At 34.3% G+C, this 19751-nt stretch overlaps 1 protein-coding gene across 1 annotated transcript; it reads right to left on the reverse strand.

Moving 5' to 3' along the window:
- Positions 1–18324: 18324 nt before the first annotated feature.
- On the reverse strand, positions 18325–19275 carry LOC123312974 (histone-lysine N-methyltransferase SETMAR-like). Its single transcript, XM_044897615.1, has one exon. It carries the CDS (start codon positions 19273–19275, stop codon positions 18325–18327), a length of 951 nt encoding a protein of 316 aa, XP_044753550.1.
- Between the last annotated feature and the right edge of the window lie 476 nt (positions 19276–19751).

Raw genomic sequence — 19751 nt, forward strand, 5'->3', positions numbered from 1 at the left:
AGGACTTCCACAAGGCTCTCCTCTATCACCATTTCTGTACAACCTGTATTGCTGTCTTACCAGAACATCCTACAAACAAAAGCAGTTATATTTTACAGTTTGCAGATGACACCACACTTATTGCTCATGGTAAAAGTACACAAGAAACAATGAATAGATTGGAACAATTGAAAAACACCTTGGTTATATGGTTAAGGAAATGGAGAATAAAACTCAACCCAAAAAAAATCAAAATTTTTGCTCTTTCACCATGAAAGCAACCAAAACTCACCGACTCTAACCTTGGACAACACCACTTTAAAACGAAGCACAAATTGCAGATATCTTGGAATGATAATTGATCACAAATTGAATTTTAAAATGCATATTAAATCAACTAAACAAGCAACTATCAACAGAGCTGACCATTTCAGAAAACTGACATACAAAAATGAAGGTATCAGCACAGAGACAGCCAGCAAAATTTATAAGATGATCTGCAGACCTCTGCTAGAGTATGGTCACCAAAGGCGCAATGAAAACAGCTCTGTTAGGGGGCACAATAGACCTTAAGGTCGCAGTGAACTGTAACCCCTTCACACTATATGGTCACCAAATCTTGGGACAATGCAATAAAAGTGCGATCAAAATGATTGAAGTGGCTGAACGCACTAGTCTGAGAAAGATCACCAAAATAAGACATCCGAACAATCCACTATATAACCCAGCCAACGAATATCTTTATGAGAAAACGAAAATAGAACCAATAAGCAGCACTATCACATAGCATATCTCACCTCGAAAGACCCAAAAGAAAATTACCAGAACAACCTATATTTCAATACCTACTTAGCCTACTTTAATATCCTAGACATTTTATATTGCACAGACTCACATACAATTCACATATCATTATATTGTAAAATATAAATTGTACATGGGCAGGAAGACCTCGGTCGTTAGCTCTTTGAATAGCATTCAATAAAGTTATTTTCTCCCCCCCTCTCTCTCTCTCTCTCTCTCTCTCTCTCTCTAAGATAATTCGAAATTCGATTTTGATATTCAACTTCATAATGTGTCGAATGAGGTCGAATATCTTCTCCGGGAAGCACTCGATTCATTCACCAGATTTAAAAGAATTATAACTAGATATTCGATTTCTGATACTGAACTATAGACGGAAGTTTTTGCTTCATTTACTTCTATAGGTCTTGAAGCAAGTACAACAATCAATAAATGAATTTCATATAATATTATAATTATACTTCCAAAGAGAAATCATTGAGAATTACCTGGTAGATAAACTAGAATATGCGTTAAAATCACTAGATTTAAATCTTTCGCTTTAAAAAAATGTTATCAACGACGAGACCACGAGACTTCGTGTCTTATCAGCGAGACGAGACGAGACTACAGTTAAGTCTCGTCTCGTTGGTCTCGTGGGCATCACTAACTACATATACTATACAGGGTCTTTCACGAGGAACCTCACCCATATTTATACGGGAAACTACTGAACTTATTTCCATGAAATTCAGCACTTATAAGTATTTCACGATGCTGATGAAATCTAAAATATTTTCAAGGCATGAGCACCTCCGGTTTTTCCGGAAATGACGTCAACTTCCGTTTTTCAAATTAGAACACCATTTTTTTATTGCAGAAATAGATTCCTTAAAAAATTTAAAGTTATTTTGATGTAACATTATTCAGTTTTGGTTGGAAAATTCTCTGTGAGCGGGAAAATTCGAAAAAAAAATCGAAAATAGAGCTCCGCTGAAACAAGAATAACTGCGAGGTTTTTAGATGGAAAATTTTCATTTTTGGGATTTTTCAAGATGTGAGATTGATGTATCCACTTTAAAAATCGAAATCGCGATTCATGATACAGGGGGTGAAAAAATCGCTTTCAAAGTTACGGATGACAAAATCGTGAAAAATCAATTTTTTCAAATTAGAACCCCATTTTTTTATGGCAGATATTGAATGTATGTTAAAAAATGATGTGAGTGTATGCATCACACCCTTGCCCTAAAATGGATATTTTCTGAGTTATTCACAAAAAACTGTTTTTCGTCTTGAATTTTCAGCTATTTCTTTTCCCTTCACGCCAAAAAGATGAAATTTTCAGGAAATGTTATTTGAACCCTGCTGTAGATTTTTCACCCCTTCTTGAAACCGACTTCAAGTTACTATTAGGAGAACCATGGCAAACTCTCGCAGTTATAACTAGAGAAGAAACCTCTCAATGAACAGTCGAATCGTTCTATCTACAACTTTATTACATTCTCCATGAAGTAGAATGAGATTTAAATAATCTTCATTGGTAAAATTAGGCATAGTGATCGATTTTATAACTTAATACGAATTATCACCAAATTAATAGTAAACACGAAATGTTACTGAATAAAGAGGAATTTGGCAGATGTAATTAATGATATCTATCATTAAAAAAAAGAATGTAAAACATGGTAAGTTTTTGCATATGTTTCATAAGGAATTATTTATTTATCACTGGAGAGAAAACCGATGGCCGATTAGTTGAAATAAAGAGGTTTCCGATACAAATTCGAATCAAAATTCGCCATCTATTTAGGAACAACCTGTAACTTTTTTCTCTTTCATATTAGGGTAGTAAAATCTAAAACATGGTTTAAGTAACAGTTCCTGAAAATTTCATCTTTTTGGCGTGAAGGGAAAAGAAATAGCTGAAAATTCAAGACGAAAAACAGTTTTTTGTGAATAACTCAGATTATATCCACTTTAGGGCAAGGGTGTGATGCATACACTCACATCATTTTTTAACATACATTCAATATCTGCCATAAAAAAATGAGGTTCTAATTCGAAAAAATTGATTTTTCACGATTTTGTCATCCCTAACTTTGAAAGCGATTTTTTCACCCCCTGTATCATGAATCGCGATTTCGATTTTTAAAGTGGATACATCAATCTTACATCTTGAAAAATCCCAAAAATGAAAATTTTCCATCCAAAAACCTCGAAGTTATTCTTGTTTCAGCGGAGCTCTATTTTCGATTTTTTTTTCGAATTTTCCCGCTCAGAGAGAATTTTCCAACCAAAACTGAAAAATGTTACATCAAAATAACTTGAAATTTTCTAAGGAATCTATTTCTGCAATAAAAAAATGGTGTTCTAATTTGAAAAACGGAAGTTGACGTCATTTCCGGAAAAACCGGAGGTGCTCATGCCTTGAAAATATTTTAGATTACATCAGCATGGTGAAATACTTATAAGTGCTGAATTTCATGAAAATACGTTCAGTAGTTTCCCGTATAAATATGGGTGAGGTTCCTCGTGAAAGACCCTGTATAATGGTCGTTTTTTGCGCAATACGCATTTGTTAAACCTTATAGAAATTCTTTGAAGTATATCAATTTGAAATGAAACATAATACAAAAACAAAAAGAAGGAAGGAGTACTGTGTGTACAACACTCCAGTTTAAGCGCCTTTATTTTATTTTCTGAAACATAATAGATAAAAGTACATCGATAGGAATGGTTAGAATGAATAATGTAGTACATTAGGTATTTTCAAAAACAAGCTTAGAATTAAATATTTTCCATGCTACCTGTGTATCATAATTCCACAATTTCTTTCGGATTCCATTCGATTTTATAGAACAAATCATCACATCATACTTTTCGTAATTCGCCATTGTTGTGAATCAAAATTTCTTTCATATTCTGAATTAGAAACACCAAAACAGCAGAAATATTGAGAATCAGAAAAGAGCACGTGAAGTTTTTTACTTTCTGCATTTTGTTCCAGACAAATAAGACATAGACTACCTAATTAAATCAGCTCCAGAAAAATATTGACAAAATTTCAATTCTAAACTAGTTTTTGAAAATATTTGAATATAATTATTTATTTTTTGGGAAGCACCTGAAGAGATTGCGAAAACCTGGATCCCCGCTATCTCAAAAGGTGAGGGAAATACCCCTTAAAAGTGGAATACCCTGTACATATGGAAATGTGTCTTCAGTACAGTCTACATAGATCACAAATGCCATATTTTGTTTTTTCATTTTTGAATAACCAGCATTTATTTCAGCAGAAGTCAATAGACATTTTTCGTGTGTGGATCTCATACAAAGTCTACACCTGAAATGTTCCTCGCTACATTAACATGCACAGAAAAAACAACATTTATCCACTGCTGAACTTTTCTTGATCAATAAATACTTCAAGTCGTTCCTGTATTTATTTCTATTGATGGAATCAGTTTAACATTCCTTCTTTACTATTTATAAAAGAAGTGAATCACAAAAACCCCGCAATTGAACACATCTTTCTGAATTACATGTTCAAGGATTTCTTTCCTCCAATTGAGGCAGTCCATCTCTTTCAATTCCATAAAGTTAAAAATTTGTCCTGCATAAAAATCTATATTTTTCGGCTCATTACCAAGTGGATCAATGAAAGTTAATATTTTCTGCTGAAAATTCAGTTTTATTAGTACGAAATGGAGATTTCGTATTATTGGAAGAATCGCGTTCACCTTCGAGAATTCAAAGTTCTGTAAAAATTTTGGTGATGAAAGCTTCCATAGTGCGTTAAGAGTATAAAGAGGGATTATAAAATAAAAACAAAAAACACACTTTTTTTAAAGTTATACTCTTTGGCGATCGATTTCGGTTGTCAAACCATCATCAGGCCAGCTGAAAAGTATATGTTTTCTCAAAATTTCATTACGTAAATTCATGTAGGTATTGTAGTAAGAATGTGCAATTTTAACCGTCAATGAGGTAGTCTCTTTCATAAAATATCATTAGATTTTTTTTGTGGAAAAATGTTCTTGTTGAATTTATTTTGGTCGGTATGTGGTGAAATCAATTATTTGATACGTAGTTTAAATGAAAGTGTAAGTTAGTTCGAGCTGTCATCTGTCACGTTTCTTATGTTAGGGGATATGTTAGGGAAAGTAATCATCTTTATGAGGCTGCCCTCTCTAAGGTTGAAATCTGATAGTTCGTTTAATAAATGTCGATTATCTCTGTTTTTTAAAATCTCTTCTTGTTGTAGTATTGTTAGTTTATAAAAATCGTATTTCGTAACATTTCGTTGTATATTTTCGTGTAAGCCTTTATAATATGGTATTGTAAAATAGAGTCTTCTTTTTGTGACATGGGGGTAGATTTTCTTCATTATTATTTTTCTTTTTATTGTGTTGTACACTTGGTCGATGTGTTCTTCAGTGTATGGGTTATTTGTGCCTAGTTGATATATTATACTCATTTCTGTTTTGTAATTTTCGGGGTATAAGGGAACATTAAGAATTCTATGAAACAAAAAATTGAAGGCGGCTCTTTTCATCGATGGTAAGCCAATAAAGGCTTACACGAAAATATACAACGAAATGTTACGAAGTACGACTACACATTGATAAACAAACGACATAAAACAATCGATAACCTATTAGTCAACAACAAAACCGAAACTAAACAAGAGGAAGAAAGTGGAGTATATCATATAAATTGTTCAAGTTGTCCTGCCTTTTACATCGGCATGACCCGTAATATGAAAAAACGTTTCGACGAACACAGTAGAAATCACCCCTAGTCAGCATTAGGATGCCATATAAATGAATGTAAACATAACATGGAATTTGATAACTTGAAGATATTACATAAAGGTTATAATTTTTATAAACTAACAATACTAGAACAATTAGAGATTTTGTTTTTGATGATTATTGACGATTTTTCCAATGAGAATATTTGATAAGTATCATTGTTGATCAGGTGTAGACAATAATCGATAACAAAGCTACTCAAACATTGTTTTGCAGAGAGTGTCTGAAAATCCTCAATCGAAATTTCATTTACTGCGACGTCTGGGAAAGCGTAGCTTGGATTATTTTCGAGTGGAATATAATATTAAATGTCATCAACTAATCCATTAGGCAATAAATCAATTTTTTTTCGATAATTTCCATTTTCGTTCCGAAATACCTAAAAGCGTACTAGAAGGGGATATTATACTAGGAAGAAAATAGAAATTATAGAAATAGTCCAGCTTTTTTAGCATGTCATTCCAGAAAACGTCTGACCGGATTAAACGCACAATTTTAATTTTTTTATGGGTGTATATTACTAAATCACACCAATTACTATCAGCCATTTCCATGATGCCTTGTATTTGATAATGATATTGGTGGGTTATCGATATTTGATTCTGTTCCTCATTTAAAAAATCGAATTTAAATTGGAATGGATCTGCATCGCTAGCGGAAAAGGGACACTTTATTTCTAAAACACCATCTTCTTCGACTAGACCATCAGTGGAAGCAGCAAGAAGTGAGTATTTGGGGTCAATCAATATTCCTGATTTTGGAACTTATGTGCCAGTTTCTTTCAAATACAAATTTCTCGCGACATCTTCGAATTTATGACCATGAGCGACGGCCGGACTTTGGAGTTCTCTATTGCTCAAAATATTTTCAATTATACCTTTAAATGAGGTAATATTCCTGATTTTACAAATACGGCCGAAATAGGAGCTAGTAACTCTCCTTTTCTTATCTTGGCGCTTGACGCCATTAACGGCTTTGATGCTGTGATATGGTGTTAAGACTCAACTGCCTCCTTTCTTCCGCCGTCAACTGCAAAGGGCATAGCCGGATAAATATCGGAAATCTGCCCCCATGGCTTTTTTGACTAACACTTAGGGGATCGATTCGGCATCAAATGAAAATAATTCACACCAATTTTTAGCCCTTTAATTCGAACGACGTTCGAGATTTTCAAAAAACCCTATTTTTTGATTTTAATTTTATTTTTATACTGAAATTCGGAGTTAATCAATGGTGGTTTTTTTTCCTTATTCTTAGAAGTCTAAAACATACAAAAATCGTATGATCATGGTTTTTCAACGAAAAGTCGATTTTAAACGAAGGTAGGAAAATTAAAATCATGTTTTTTTTTAGGGTTTTTTAAATATGTCAATTACCAAAATTTGTCAGAACATGTATTTTACACTCCTCGACACTCAGGAATTTTTTCCGATTTTTTGAAGTGGTGGAACAAGGTCAAAAAAATTAAAAACTCATTTTTTCCTGAAATCCGTCGATTAAACGCACTTTAATTTTTTTTGCGTGAAAAAATACGTAAAAAATTTCTTATTTACCAAAAATATATCTTTTCAAAAGATAAACATAATAAATCAGGAACATAAAGTATGTAAAAAGGCTATAAATAATTCAAAACACATTTGGAGGTGACTTTTATATTTTTCCAGACAACCGGGAATAATTTTGAATTAGGATACAACAAAAATAAAAATTTTCATAGAAACAATAACTTGATTAGTCTTCATCACTGTCTTCATTCACTACGACACTAACTTTCTCATCGATAAACAGACGACAGAAGTATCTCAGCAGGTTTTACAATTTTAGCTAAATATCGAGCGTAAGATAAATAATAAATAATAGCAGCAATGTGTGAGCAGCATCCAACAGTACGTCTACCATTTGCAAGTCACAACAATAACGAGTTATTCCAGAGATATCATTCTTGTCTGGCTGATATTCAATAAAACAACGATATGTTTTTGAATTAATGTGTCGAGATCTGACTTCAAATTTTATAATATTAGGAGTGATCAGTAAGTAATGAAGCTTCAGCATTCCGTTTTCATCCATCATTTCAGCTAGAAAGACACCGCTTGCCACATTTGATGTGATCCAGTAAGAAGAATTTTGAGTTCATGTTCAGTTAATTCAGGAAAATCAGTTAATAAATCTGAAGTTATTGTTGCAAATGGAACTTTTCTTCTTGCCCAACGATTCGTTTCTACCTCCGATGCTAAGGTATTATCATGGTCTTTTTTTGAGTTCATGGCAGCAATAATTTTTTCAGAAAGGTCGAGATCAGAATCAAGTCTCGTACCAAATTCATTGTTCAAAAAACAAGCGATTCTGCAAAAAACACTCGTCTTTGGAAGCAATTTGTTGTCCAATTTATGATCTAAAAGCCTATACTTTTGTTTGATTATGCAATGAACTGCTTCAACAACCCAACGGACTTTAGTAACGAAACGTGATTCATTTGATTCATTTGTGGTCAGTTGATTACGTTTTCCTTTAAAGGCAGGCATTAGCACTTTGAAGCCTGATTCTTCTAAATGTGCTATTACATCCCGAAAGCCACGATCAACTACAATGATGTCATCTTTTTTCAGCAACTTAATCAGACCATTTGGGTCATTTAAAATGACTTTCATTATTTCAGCATCGTTCATATTAGCTGTGTAGTGTGTATGGCCCAAGCATGTCTATAACGAAACCATTCGTAGTGCATATCGTGAATGGTTTGCACAGAGGGACTTTCTTTTGACCAGAATATGATTTCCTCTGATATTCATTATTTGTACTTTTTTGATGACGAATATATGTACCATCGCAAATGAATATCAACTGGTCATCTCTTACTTGATACAACTTTTTAGCAGTATTTGAAGTATTGGCGAGTAATATCTCCCGGCTGATAGCATGGATACCAAAACAGTGAGGCAAAACATCTTTTTCAAATGAAGATATTACTTCATCACAATAGTCTGACACCATTTGTTCTCTAAGCCAAAAACGGTATAAAAGATAAAAGATATCACTGCGTTCGAATTTCCAGTACGTATTTTGAATAAAAGCGCTTGAATGACATTACGATTGACTGATTTTCTCATTGACGTTAACATTTCACTAAGTTTTATCAATTCATCCCAGCTTAGACCCGTAAATACCTCTAACTGTTATTCTGAAAACGAGTGATCTCCAATTTTATCAATTATGGACGAATTAGTACCAATAGCTAGCTGCCCAAGTAATTTTTCCAAATCATTTACTTCGAATACACTGGTATTAGAATGGATTCGGAAAGTGTTAATATCTTCATTATAAAACCGTTTTTCACTAATATGATCTTTACAACACCGATTCCCTTGGTGAATAAAGAGTCGTCTTTTGAAGCTCACGTGCTTCAAACGGAACTATCGTGATATTTGTTGATGATCCACAAAGGCAACAGTATTTGTGTGTCGATATGATTCGAGGAAAACCCAACTCTACAAATTCTAACTCTTCCTCCATTTTTTTCTTGAATAACATATGAAGGATCTTCAGATGATGATACAGACGAAACGGTTGTGGATGATGATTGAGAAAAAATGCTGACTTTCGACACTCACTGGATCTGCAGATAAATCTTGAGTCTTTTTTGGTGGTCTTGTTAAAATAACTCGACACTTATTACAAAAGGTATCATTCATAAAGACACGCTTTCCAATTTTTTATGTCGCATTATTAGCCTCATCAACTGTCGCCATAATTTTTTTAAAGCCAGATATTTTACGTAAGTATACATTACAATTAACACATTTTTTCCCATAATCTATTCTGAAATAAAGTTTAAATTATAGGTTACAAATTCGAAAACATATAAACAAATAAAATGTAAAGCTTTACTCACTTGAATAAATGTAAACAACTGATACGCTATGTTATAATAAAACATATATCTTTTAAAATGAAAAGAGATGCATTAACATCAACAATGATACTCCAATATTGTTCGATCGTGAAACTTAAATATAGTTTCAATATAAAAGCCCTGAATTGATTAACAACTGTTATCGAATACATACAATGAATTAATCATAAAGAATACTTTATTTTGAGATTACCTGAACAAACAAAACCTTGACAGATATGATCGATAGATTCCGGAAATCCCGGTAGATGGCGTTCCAAAGCACCAAGTTGGCGCTAATTTTGAAATGCATAGTCGTTTCAGAGCAAAGAAAAGTTTTGTACGTATATTTTAAGCAAAAAAAAGACGTACTGTGGGATGCTGCTCACACATTGCTATTATTTATTATTCATCTTACGCTCGATATTTAGCTAAAATTGTAAAACCTGCTGAGATACTTAGCCGTCTGTTTATCGATGAGAAAGTTAGTGTCGTAGTGAATGAAGACAGTGATGAAAACTAATCAAGTTATAGTTTCTATGAAAATTTTTATTTTTGTTGTATCCTAATTCAAAATTATTCCCGGTTGTCTGGAAAAATATAAAAGTCACCTCCAAATGTGTTTTGAATTATTTATAGCCTTTTTACATACTTTATGTTCCTGATTTATTATGTTTATCTTTTGAAAAGATATATTTTTGGTAAAAAAGAAATTTTCTACGTATTTTTTCAAGCAAAAAAAAATTAAAGTGCGTTAAATCGACGGATTTCAGGAAAAAAATAAGTTTTTAATTTTTTTGACATTGTTCCACCACTTCAAAGAATGTGAAAAAATTCCTGAGTATCGAGGGGTGTAAAATACATGTTCTGACTAATTTTGGTAATTGACATATTTAAAAAACCCTAAAAAAAACAAGATTTTAATTTTCTTTCCTTCGTTAAAAATCGACTTCTCGTTGAAAAACCATGATCATACAATTTTTGTATGTTTTAGACTACTAAGAATAAAAAAAAAAATCACCATTGATTAACTCCGAATTTCAGTATGAAAATAAAATTAAAATAAAAAAAACAGGTTTTTTTGAAAATCTCGAACGTCGTTCGAATTAAAGGGCTAAAAATTGGTGTGAATTATTTTCATTTGATGCCGAATCGATCCCCTAAGTGTTAGTCAAAAAAGCCATGGGGGCAGATTTCCCATATTTATCCGGCTATGCCCTTTTTTAAGAAATCTTCGCACTTTTGGACCGAATAATCACCTTCATTTGTGGTTTCAGGTGGATTGAATGATGAATCATTTAGCATTTCACAATTTGAAAAATTGCCTTCAGATGCAACATTTTTTCAAAAATCTTGCATTGAAGTGCGACCTATACTGTACAAAAGTACCGAGAAAGGAAGGGACACCTGTTTTATGTAATCAGGATGATATGACTGCATTTATAATAAATCCATCAAATCATTCTTAGACCGATCTAAATGAGAAACAGCCTCTGACCTTATTCATTCATTCATTCATTGCTGTATCTCGTTACCGGGAATAAATCTACAAAAAGAAGAAAAAAAAATGCGAACGGACTTTTCTTAGGGCTAGTTGCGACTGTGTGCCCTCCTGTAAGAGACCCAACCGTGACCTGCAGATCCTTCCACACTCAGGGCATGGATAGCCACCGACCAGATCTGGCCGGCGCTGTATCCTTCTCAAATTTCCATTATAACTTTGGACCGAAGACCTCCACTGTGACCTGTCTAACGCCAGTTGTTCCCAGTCATGATTGGCATTAACTGATTTTAGGGATTGATGCAGTATATCCTTAAACCGCTTATACTGGCCCTCTGGTTTCCTGGCTCCCTCAGTGAATTCTCCATATAGAGCTATTTTGGGGAGTCTTGTGTCTTGCATCCTCAGAATGTGGCCGCTCCATCTGAGTCGGGCTCTCGTTACTTGAGTCTCAATTGTTGTACAACTCGCGCGTTGCAAGGCTTCTGCATTCGAAACTTTGTGGATGTGCATTATCACATCCCTCTCATATCCTCTGACAGAACTGGTTAAATACCTTCTGTGACAATAATCTCGCGAAGAGCTATAAACTGACACCATTCTCGTTGCAAGGAATATGAATATTTGGAACCGCTTGTATCCATAATTATTTTGTTTGCACTGAGCATTAATTATATAAGCGTTCCTTCTTTTGGAAAGTTTTACATATTTAAAAATAATACAACAAACCTCGTTGATATATTTTTTTATCCGGTTTTTAATGTAATATGGATAACGCTTCTTATTCAATTTTCCCATTGGAAATAAAAATTCCCATAATTCAGGTTTTATTTTAAAGCATCCCTCCATATATGAACAAAGATTTTTTTTCTCTGGGCATATCTAAACACATTTGTTCGCTATTTCTGAGCATTCGTAGATAAAATTTGCGGATTATCACCGATACCTGATAGATTAACAATTTTTTCTGGAATTCTTATTTCATTTGGTGTCATGTCATGCTTTAACATTTTTCTGGGCTCGGGATTTTCATCATCATATTCTTTGGGGACAGCGGAAGTTGGGGAGCAATTAATGCAATCATCTTCGTTGGGTTGATCAGCGGTTGTGAAATCTCCATATTTTGGCATTTCCTTCAGTATGAGAACATTTGTGGTAACTACTTGAGTAAGGAACAATATTTTTCCTACTAGCGTGAATGAAACAATTTTATTTTTTATTTCCCGGTAGACTCATCGTCTTGGAACCTTAGAACATATCTATGTTCTAAGCTTGAAACTGACGTTATAAGAACTTACATTTTTGTGCGCTCAGCCGCATAGAGAAACGTTTGAATTTTATGATTGGCGCATAGAAACATGCCAAAATTTTTTGATTGGTGCGCGCGGAAAAAAAGCCCTGCTATTCATTGAGGCAGGGCTTTATTCTGCATGACTTTGGAAAAGTATTACTTCCCAAACGTGCTTTCGGAAAGTAATACTTTCGAAACGCTAGTAGGAAAATAATTTATCAAATATATGATTCCTCCTACAATCTATGTACAGTGATAACTGAGGAGTATCTCTCTTGTAGGAGTAATTTTGAATAATAGGAAAACTAAGACATCATCTTGAATATTAAATGACTTTATTGAAGGATCTGCTTCCCCTTCAGCATATAAAAAAAATCTTGTTGCAAACATGCAACCTTTAATCTGATATAAATTTATTCGACCTTTGAAAATATTCAAACAAAATGTCTACTATAAAATTAGTTAACCAATCATTACTCGACAAAATTTTAAAATCACAAGAAGTTTTTTCGGTGAGATCGCAAGCGAAAGAAGAGAAAAATGCTATGTGCTATCTACTTCCGATATCTTTATAATAAGAGGCATTCGAAACTAATCCGTTAGGTAAAATTTGTAATTGACCTCCCGATTTCCATGTAAGATTTGTTAGCTCAGTCACGGCACCAGCAAGGATTGGCAGCAGGACAAAACTGAAGAAATTTTCAATTTTAGGTAGCATTTTTCTCCAGCAAAGTTTATCCCTATAAATTCTTTCTACTTTAATCCCGTGAAAAGTGAAAATAACGAAATCGCACCAATCCCTATCTATAATTTCAAGAAGACCCTGGATTTGATAATAATAATAATTATGCGTCTTTGACAGATTTCCCGATGTTTTCTTCAAAATTTTATTAAACCTCTTTTGGACGCAATATTTAAATTTCGACAGGTGTATGGACATTTAACTTCCACTATACCGTCATCAGCAACTACACCTTCTGGCGATCCTCCAATGGATTGATAGGTATGATGAACATGCAAGCCAGCCGATGAACACAGTGAATTAGTTTGCTTTTCATACAGTGCAATTGCCTCTCCTTCATATTCAATACAATGTGTTATGGCTACAGATTTATTATTTACTGGTCTCATTATTACAAATACTAAATAAAGTTTTCTCCGATTTGCTATTGTAGGCATATTGTTCCGAAATTAGAAGCTGTAACCCGAATTTGTCTTTCCTCAAAGCACTTAGATGAGTCTCTTTGAGCTTTTTTCATGATCTCTATTTGTATTAATTCAGTTTTCGTTTTCCTATAATTTTTTTCGAAATAATTTCTACATAGCGTACAGGCTGTTGTTTAAGATTTCTGGCAACAATTTTTGGACATCCTTATCCTAATATTTGCTAGCTTCACAAAATTTACAGAATAATAAATCACTGTGAGAAATTTCTATTCCTCCCAACCATCGCATCTATCACACTGTATCCAACAAGTAGTGAAATTTAAATTTCCTTGTGCACAAATCAGCATCAACACCTCTGTTGGATAAAGATTGGGATTTTAGCGCGAGTTTCAGTATGATGTCCGTAGAAAATAGTTATGAGGTTCTTCAACTTTTTTATCCCAAATTTGTTGGTATGCAAGCCTTTTGTCGGTTTTATCCTTAGGCTGAACCTTAAAACATCGTTCCCTATGAATATCCTGAGTAAATTCTTTCAAAACAAAAAGAACATGCTTTGTCAGTTTCCTAATGTGGGAATCTTTGGCGCAAAATTTTTTTTGCTAGAATATTCTTCACTATTCCTAACCAACCATCTTTCGACAGGCTCATTACTAAAACGTTCTTTATTCGTTGATAAAATACCACTTCATAAGGAAACAAAAGGTATATATGCTTTAAGGAACTTTTCGAAAAATTGCGCATTTTTATATCCATCATTTTCCCTACTTCAGATATCAAATGGGCTTTCAAATTTGAACAAAGTTGTTTGGAGAACTTACAATAAGAAGTAGAATCGTATTTCCCGATTGAATTCGCCTGATACTCAATGTCGTTTTTTATATTCCGACAGTCATCCAACTTTTGATAACAACATAATTTTAATAATGAGTTAAATTCACTGAAACAAATTGCACTTTTTCTACTGGAGTTTGTAATGATGGAAAAACTTCTGAACCATGCGCAAAACTGCCCCCCAATATTATACACCGCGCCTAAAATTTCTCATATATGTCTTTTCACCTCAAAGTTATCATAAAAATTATTTATATACATCAGCCGTTATTAATTTAACATATGGAAACAACATATATGTAACTGAATTTTATTCACAGGAAATTCAAATCGATTGATTGAGATAAATATATATATGTACAGCCTATAGTTATTCTCCTAACAAGTGCGGAAGATGACTTTCCCGCAAGCGACTGCCGTACAAAATCAATTATCTTTTTCGTTATAAAGAAATATTTTGTGAGACACTGATCATGAAGAGTTAGAAAAGTTAATGAGATATGTTTCGAACCCATTATCAAGAGGAGTAAGAAAATTTTAAATGTATTACCTTTCGTTCAAGAAGAAAAAAAGGTTTCATTTCACACACAATCATATTTTCAGACTATTGGCGAATCCAAAAATCTAGACGCCCTCTGCCGACTGAAAAAAAATCACTTCCCCCCAATTACCGGGAGAATTTAGCTTTCCCGCACTAGTCCAGAGAAATGGACGTCGAAGGAAAAATAAGTGCGAGAAAGTAGGTAAAACCGCAGTAGAGCAAAAAATAGTTATTTTCCTATCAAGTGCGGAAAGTGATACTTGCCCGCACGAAACTGCCGTTGCCCGAACGATGCGAAGCAGAGTTCGGGTAAGCAGTTGAGTGCGGGCAAGACACTTTCCGCAAGAGTTAGGAACAATATTTTTTCTACAAGCGCTTGAAATATATAAATATATCAATTGCACGATACAGATCATATCTCATTTGATTAATTCAAATAAAATGACAGACGTAATTCTGTATGTCGTTACCATGGGTTACTCATCGTTGACGTTCGGTGCATAGAGACATGATAGAATTTAATTTATTCTATAAGATTTGCGTGCGGGAAAAACCCCTGCTAATCCATTCCCGCACGCAAATGCGTGCGGGAAAGAAATAGCAGGCGTTTTTCCCGCACGTTTTGGAAAAGTGTCTCTTTGCAACTTGAAATGCGTGCGGGAAAAAGGTTGAACGCGCACGCTTGTAGAAAAAAAACCTTTTCAGAAAAATCAAAGGATCCGTAGTCAAAAAAAGGTTTTACAAAATGGAATGAAGTATTTCTTAAAGTAATTTTCTAAATGAAATTTGAGAGGCGAAGCAAATATAAAGCACAAACAAATGAAGAAGGATTTGAAGGCCGAATCAATAAATCTTTAAAAAATTTGAAATCTTTTTAGCCCTGGTCTGTGAAAAATGGCAATCTTGCCATTTATTGTTGGGCAAATATGTTAATACTTCATACCTTCAAGGGCCATTTGGCCACGTATAAGCTAGATGATGTTGGGCTTGTAGAGGTTTCCTCAGATGATTATAAATCGCAGTTCCTATTCGTTACTTTACTCCGAATTAAGAATCCCTGAAGAAGAGTAGAACTAAAATAATTTTTTTTTATTCGAGTTGTACTCTGCCTGAAGGTTGGAATTGTTCAAATTTCACACAAGAATTTTTCAAGAAGGTCATCTCGAATAATTTTCCCTCAATATGTGAGGAGGAGAATCATTTACAATGTAAATTATAGGTCCTTCAAAAAAATCTTGAAGTTGGGCATGCTCTGTCAAGTTTTTCAGCTCGAGGAACTTGTGCTAAATTGGGGAGTGCCGAGAAACCGAAAACTTGACAGTACTCATAGCACCCAGATTCATTAACTTCGTAGCTTTTTCTAGCAGATACCACTTTTTTTGGTGTTTCTGCTCTACATTGAAAAATGAACTTTCAATGATACAACTATGGAATGAGCTATAATACTTCAATTGAACTTTGATGCTGATTCATTTTGAAAACACAGAAAAATAAATAATACAGGAATAAAAAAAAGTTCAATATAAAGAACATAAATTGAAAATATTAAACGAGTAGATCGATAATTATACACTTGGAAGATTTCTATAAAACTCGCCATGAAAGGGGTTTATCAAATACTGCATAATATCTGAAAGATATTTTTTCTTTTCTTACGAAATTGGTAAAAATTCAGTACCAGTATCAATTGTAAATCGTGATAACGAAAATTATTTTCATCTCCGCAAAAAACACGAAATGATTGCCAGGGTTTGAATATATTATGAGAATCTCATCTGCTATACACCGTTACTGGGTCATCTGCACTGATCTTCAACCGGACGTACTGTGTAATTTTCATGTTAGTTTTAATTTTTCTTGGCACAATCACGTCGATGTCCTTGAAATCGTCCTGTTTCATTTCGAATGTCTTAAAAGGTTTGCCCTTATTAGCACGGATATCCAATCAGGGGGAACTAGTGATATCAAGAAACGACAAACCTTGATAGTATTCCAGTTATTATTCTGACCGGTACAGCGGTCAGACCAAACAGTTAATTTTTTTTCTTCTCCTTTAGCTAAAGGCTTATATGTCTAGATGAGATGACATACCATAAAAACATATTGGCCTGATCTTGGGGCATATTGTATATATGTTACAGCTAAAGATAGGTGTGAACATAAACTTAAGATTAGCCGGCTAAACTTAGGTTTAGCTTCGGGTATTGGCTAGTTTCTTCTATCTTCAGCCGGCTCAACTTAAGTGTAACCACATCCCATCGGCTAAAAATGTAGAAGGCTTGAGCGGCGAAAATTTTCGGCAATTAAAAGAATGTAAAGAAATAGTAATACGAGTATAATCAAACTATTAATGCAATGCATTACAATACATTTTTGTATAAATTTCACATATTTTAATAGCAGAAAAGCATTATGTTAAGCAGTTGAGAAATTGGAGAATGAACATATATTAGTTTCAACTGTGTCTCAACGAATTCTTATTGACTAATCAAAAAATCTAAACGCTTGATGACAAAATTCATGACAAGCTATTTTGAGTGTGAGGGAAAACTGTAGTGTTAATGATTATTTTTCATCTTGTTATTATTCATAATTTGAGGGAAATTGAATGAGCAGAAGGAGATAATGAAGACAAGAATGATGCCGCGAACTTCTTCATCAAAATACCAAAGGTTAAATTCTAGAAAAATATAAGTAGAAGTACCCAATCTTGTTTGTAGTTAACCGGACTATTTGGCTCAAAGATTATAGAGTTAACTCTTCAATCTTTGATTTGGCTGATGAGCTTTACGATGAATGCTCTTGTATCCCCCGGGACGATTCATCAAGGGTGGCGACAGGCCATATTTTGGAACCCGTATGTTCAATGACTCGTGAAGAAATTTTTAACAAAATCAGCTAGAGAAAGTGTTTTCAACTATGTACATGTTCATAGTTTTTTTTTTGTTCTTTTTTTGCGAAAGAATTGGTTGGAAAGAAATTGCAACGTTAGAAACTATAGTTCCTATTTCGTAACTTTTCCATAAAACCAATTATTGAATGGTAGGGAAAATATACTTTTGTTTACAGAAAAAATTTTCTATGTCTAATATCTCAATTTCTTGTGAGGTCATATTATGATTTTTCACAAATTAGGCTCGGTTTGAAGAGCATTAATCTCCTAAACAGATGAAAATAACTCGTTAAATTTTAAATTGAAAACCCATGGGCGTTATGTAATACAGCCCTAATACATTCGATGCTCTTTTGCATATTTCAATTCTAAAAATTTAAACAAAAAAGTGGCCGTGTGCGTTCGTCCCCTCCCATCCGACCATTCATGAGACATCACCTCTCCGCGTGTCCATCGAATACATTTTTAGCCGTTCCGTTTTGGGTAATGTGCACATTAGCCGGCTAAACATAAAATGCCCTGACGCATATGAATATTTTATCGAACTTTAGCCGATCCTCGAATACGAGGCTGGATTGATAAGTACCCGTGTTTGGAAAGAAAACTCAATTTTTTGAAATTTTTCATATTTATTTCTTAACATAGTCTCCTTTTAGCTGGATACACTTAGCCCAGCGATATTCCAACTTTTTGATGCCTTGTAAAAAATATGATATGAAGTCACACGGTACTAGATCGGGTAAATATGGTGGGTGAGGTAGCAATTCGTAGCCCAATTCGACCAATTTTTCTGTGGCGACTGCTGATGAATGAGCTGGTGCGTTGTCGTGGTGGAAGAGCAATTTTTTCCGGTACGGAAGGGTGCGTTTTTCCTTGAATGCGGCGTCAAATCGATCCAATAATTCACTGTTGTATTGCCCTGTTATTGTCTTACCATTTTCCAAGTAGTCAATGAGGATTATTCCTTGGGAATACCAAAAAACAGTGTCCATAACCTTTCCGGCCGATGGCACCGCCTTCGCCTTTTTCGGAGCACGTTCGCCTGGAGAAGTCCACTGCTTCGACTGTTCCTTAGTTTCTGGTGTATAGTGGTGGATCCAGGTTTCGTCAACGGTTACGAATCGCCGCAGAAACTGGTTTGTATTTGCCTTGAATAGGTGCAGACATTCCTTCGAAGTTGTCACACGATTTCGTTTTTGATCCACTGTCAGCAAACGGGGAACCCATCTTGTCGATAGCTTTTTCATCTTCAAATGTTGATGTAAAATATTGTGCACGCGTTCGTATGGCATGTCTACCATCTCAGCAATCTTTTTTATCTTCACTCGGCGATCGGCCAACACGATATCATGGATTTTAATGACCATATCCTCCGTAGTCACCTCTTTCGGACGTCCTGAGCGGCCCTCGTCGAACACTGATGTTCGGCCCCGTTTGAATTCATTGAACCAATATCTGATGGTCGTCATCGAAGGTGCATGGTCCTCGTAATCAGCTACCAACCGATCTTTGATTTCCTCGTACGCTTTCCCTTCCAAATGAAGGAATCGAATCACTGAACGATGTTGCTCTTTTTCCATTTTTCAAAATATCACGAAGTTGTTTACTATGAAATGTCGGTAAATCAAAACCAATCGATGAATTGGTGCGAAATTTTGACAGATGTCGTTTGAAGGATGGTACTAAAAGATAGTATACAGATTTTTTACCTACAGTTCCCTCTGTTGCCAAACACGGGTACTTATCAATCCATCCTCGTATAAACCTAAGTTTAGCCGGCTAATCTTAAGTTTATGCTCACACCTATCTTTAGCCGTAACATATACATAAATTGAAGGAGGAATACTGACGTTGACAGAAAATGTCCAAATGTGAATTGAGGGGTGAATGAAACTTGCTGCAAATCAATACATAGAGTTACAAAACTGCTATTTTTCGAGTCTTCTGCGAGAGTTTGATAGGCCTGATCAGCTTTTGTATGATGGATAAGACTTTCTTCTTTATTTTTTTGCCGCCTTATTTAGCTAGAAGCGAGAACCATTCGAGCAGTTTTTAT

The sequence above is a fragment of the Coccinella septempunctata genome, chromosome 5 (genome assembly GCF_907165205.1).
Source record: "Coccinella septempunctata chromosome 5, icCocSept1.1, whole genome shotgun sequence".
In the NCBI taxonomy this organism is placed as follows: domain Eukaryota; kingdom Metazoa; phylum Arthropoda; class Insecta; order Coleoptera; family Coccinellidae; genus Coccinella; species Coccinella septempunctata.

Excerpts from the sequence above, each read along its gene's own strand:
- LOC123312974 (XM_044897615.1), bottom strand. The coding sequence starts at position 19,275 with ATGGAAAAAGAGCAACATCGTTCAGTGATTCGATTCCTTCATTTGGAA.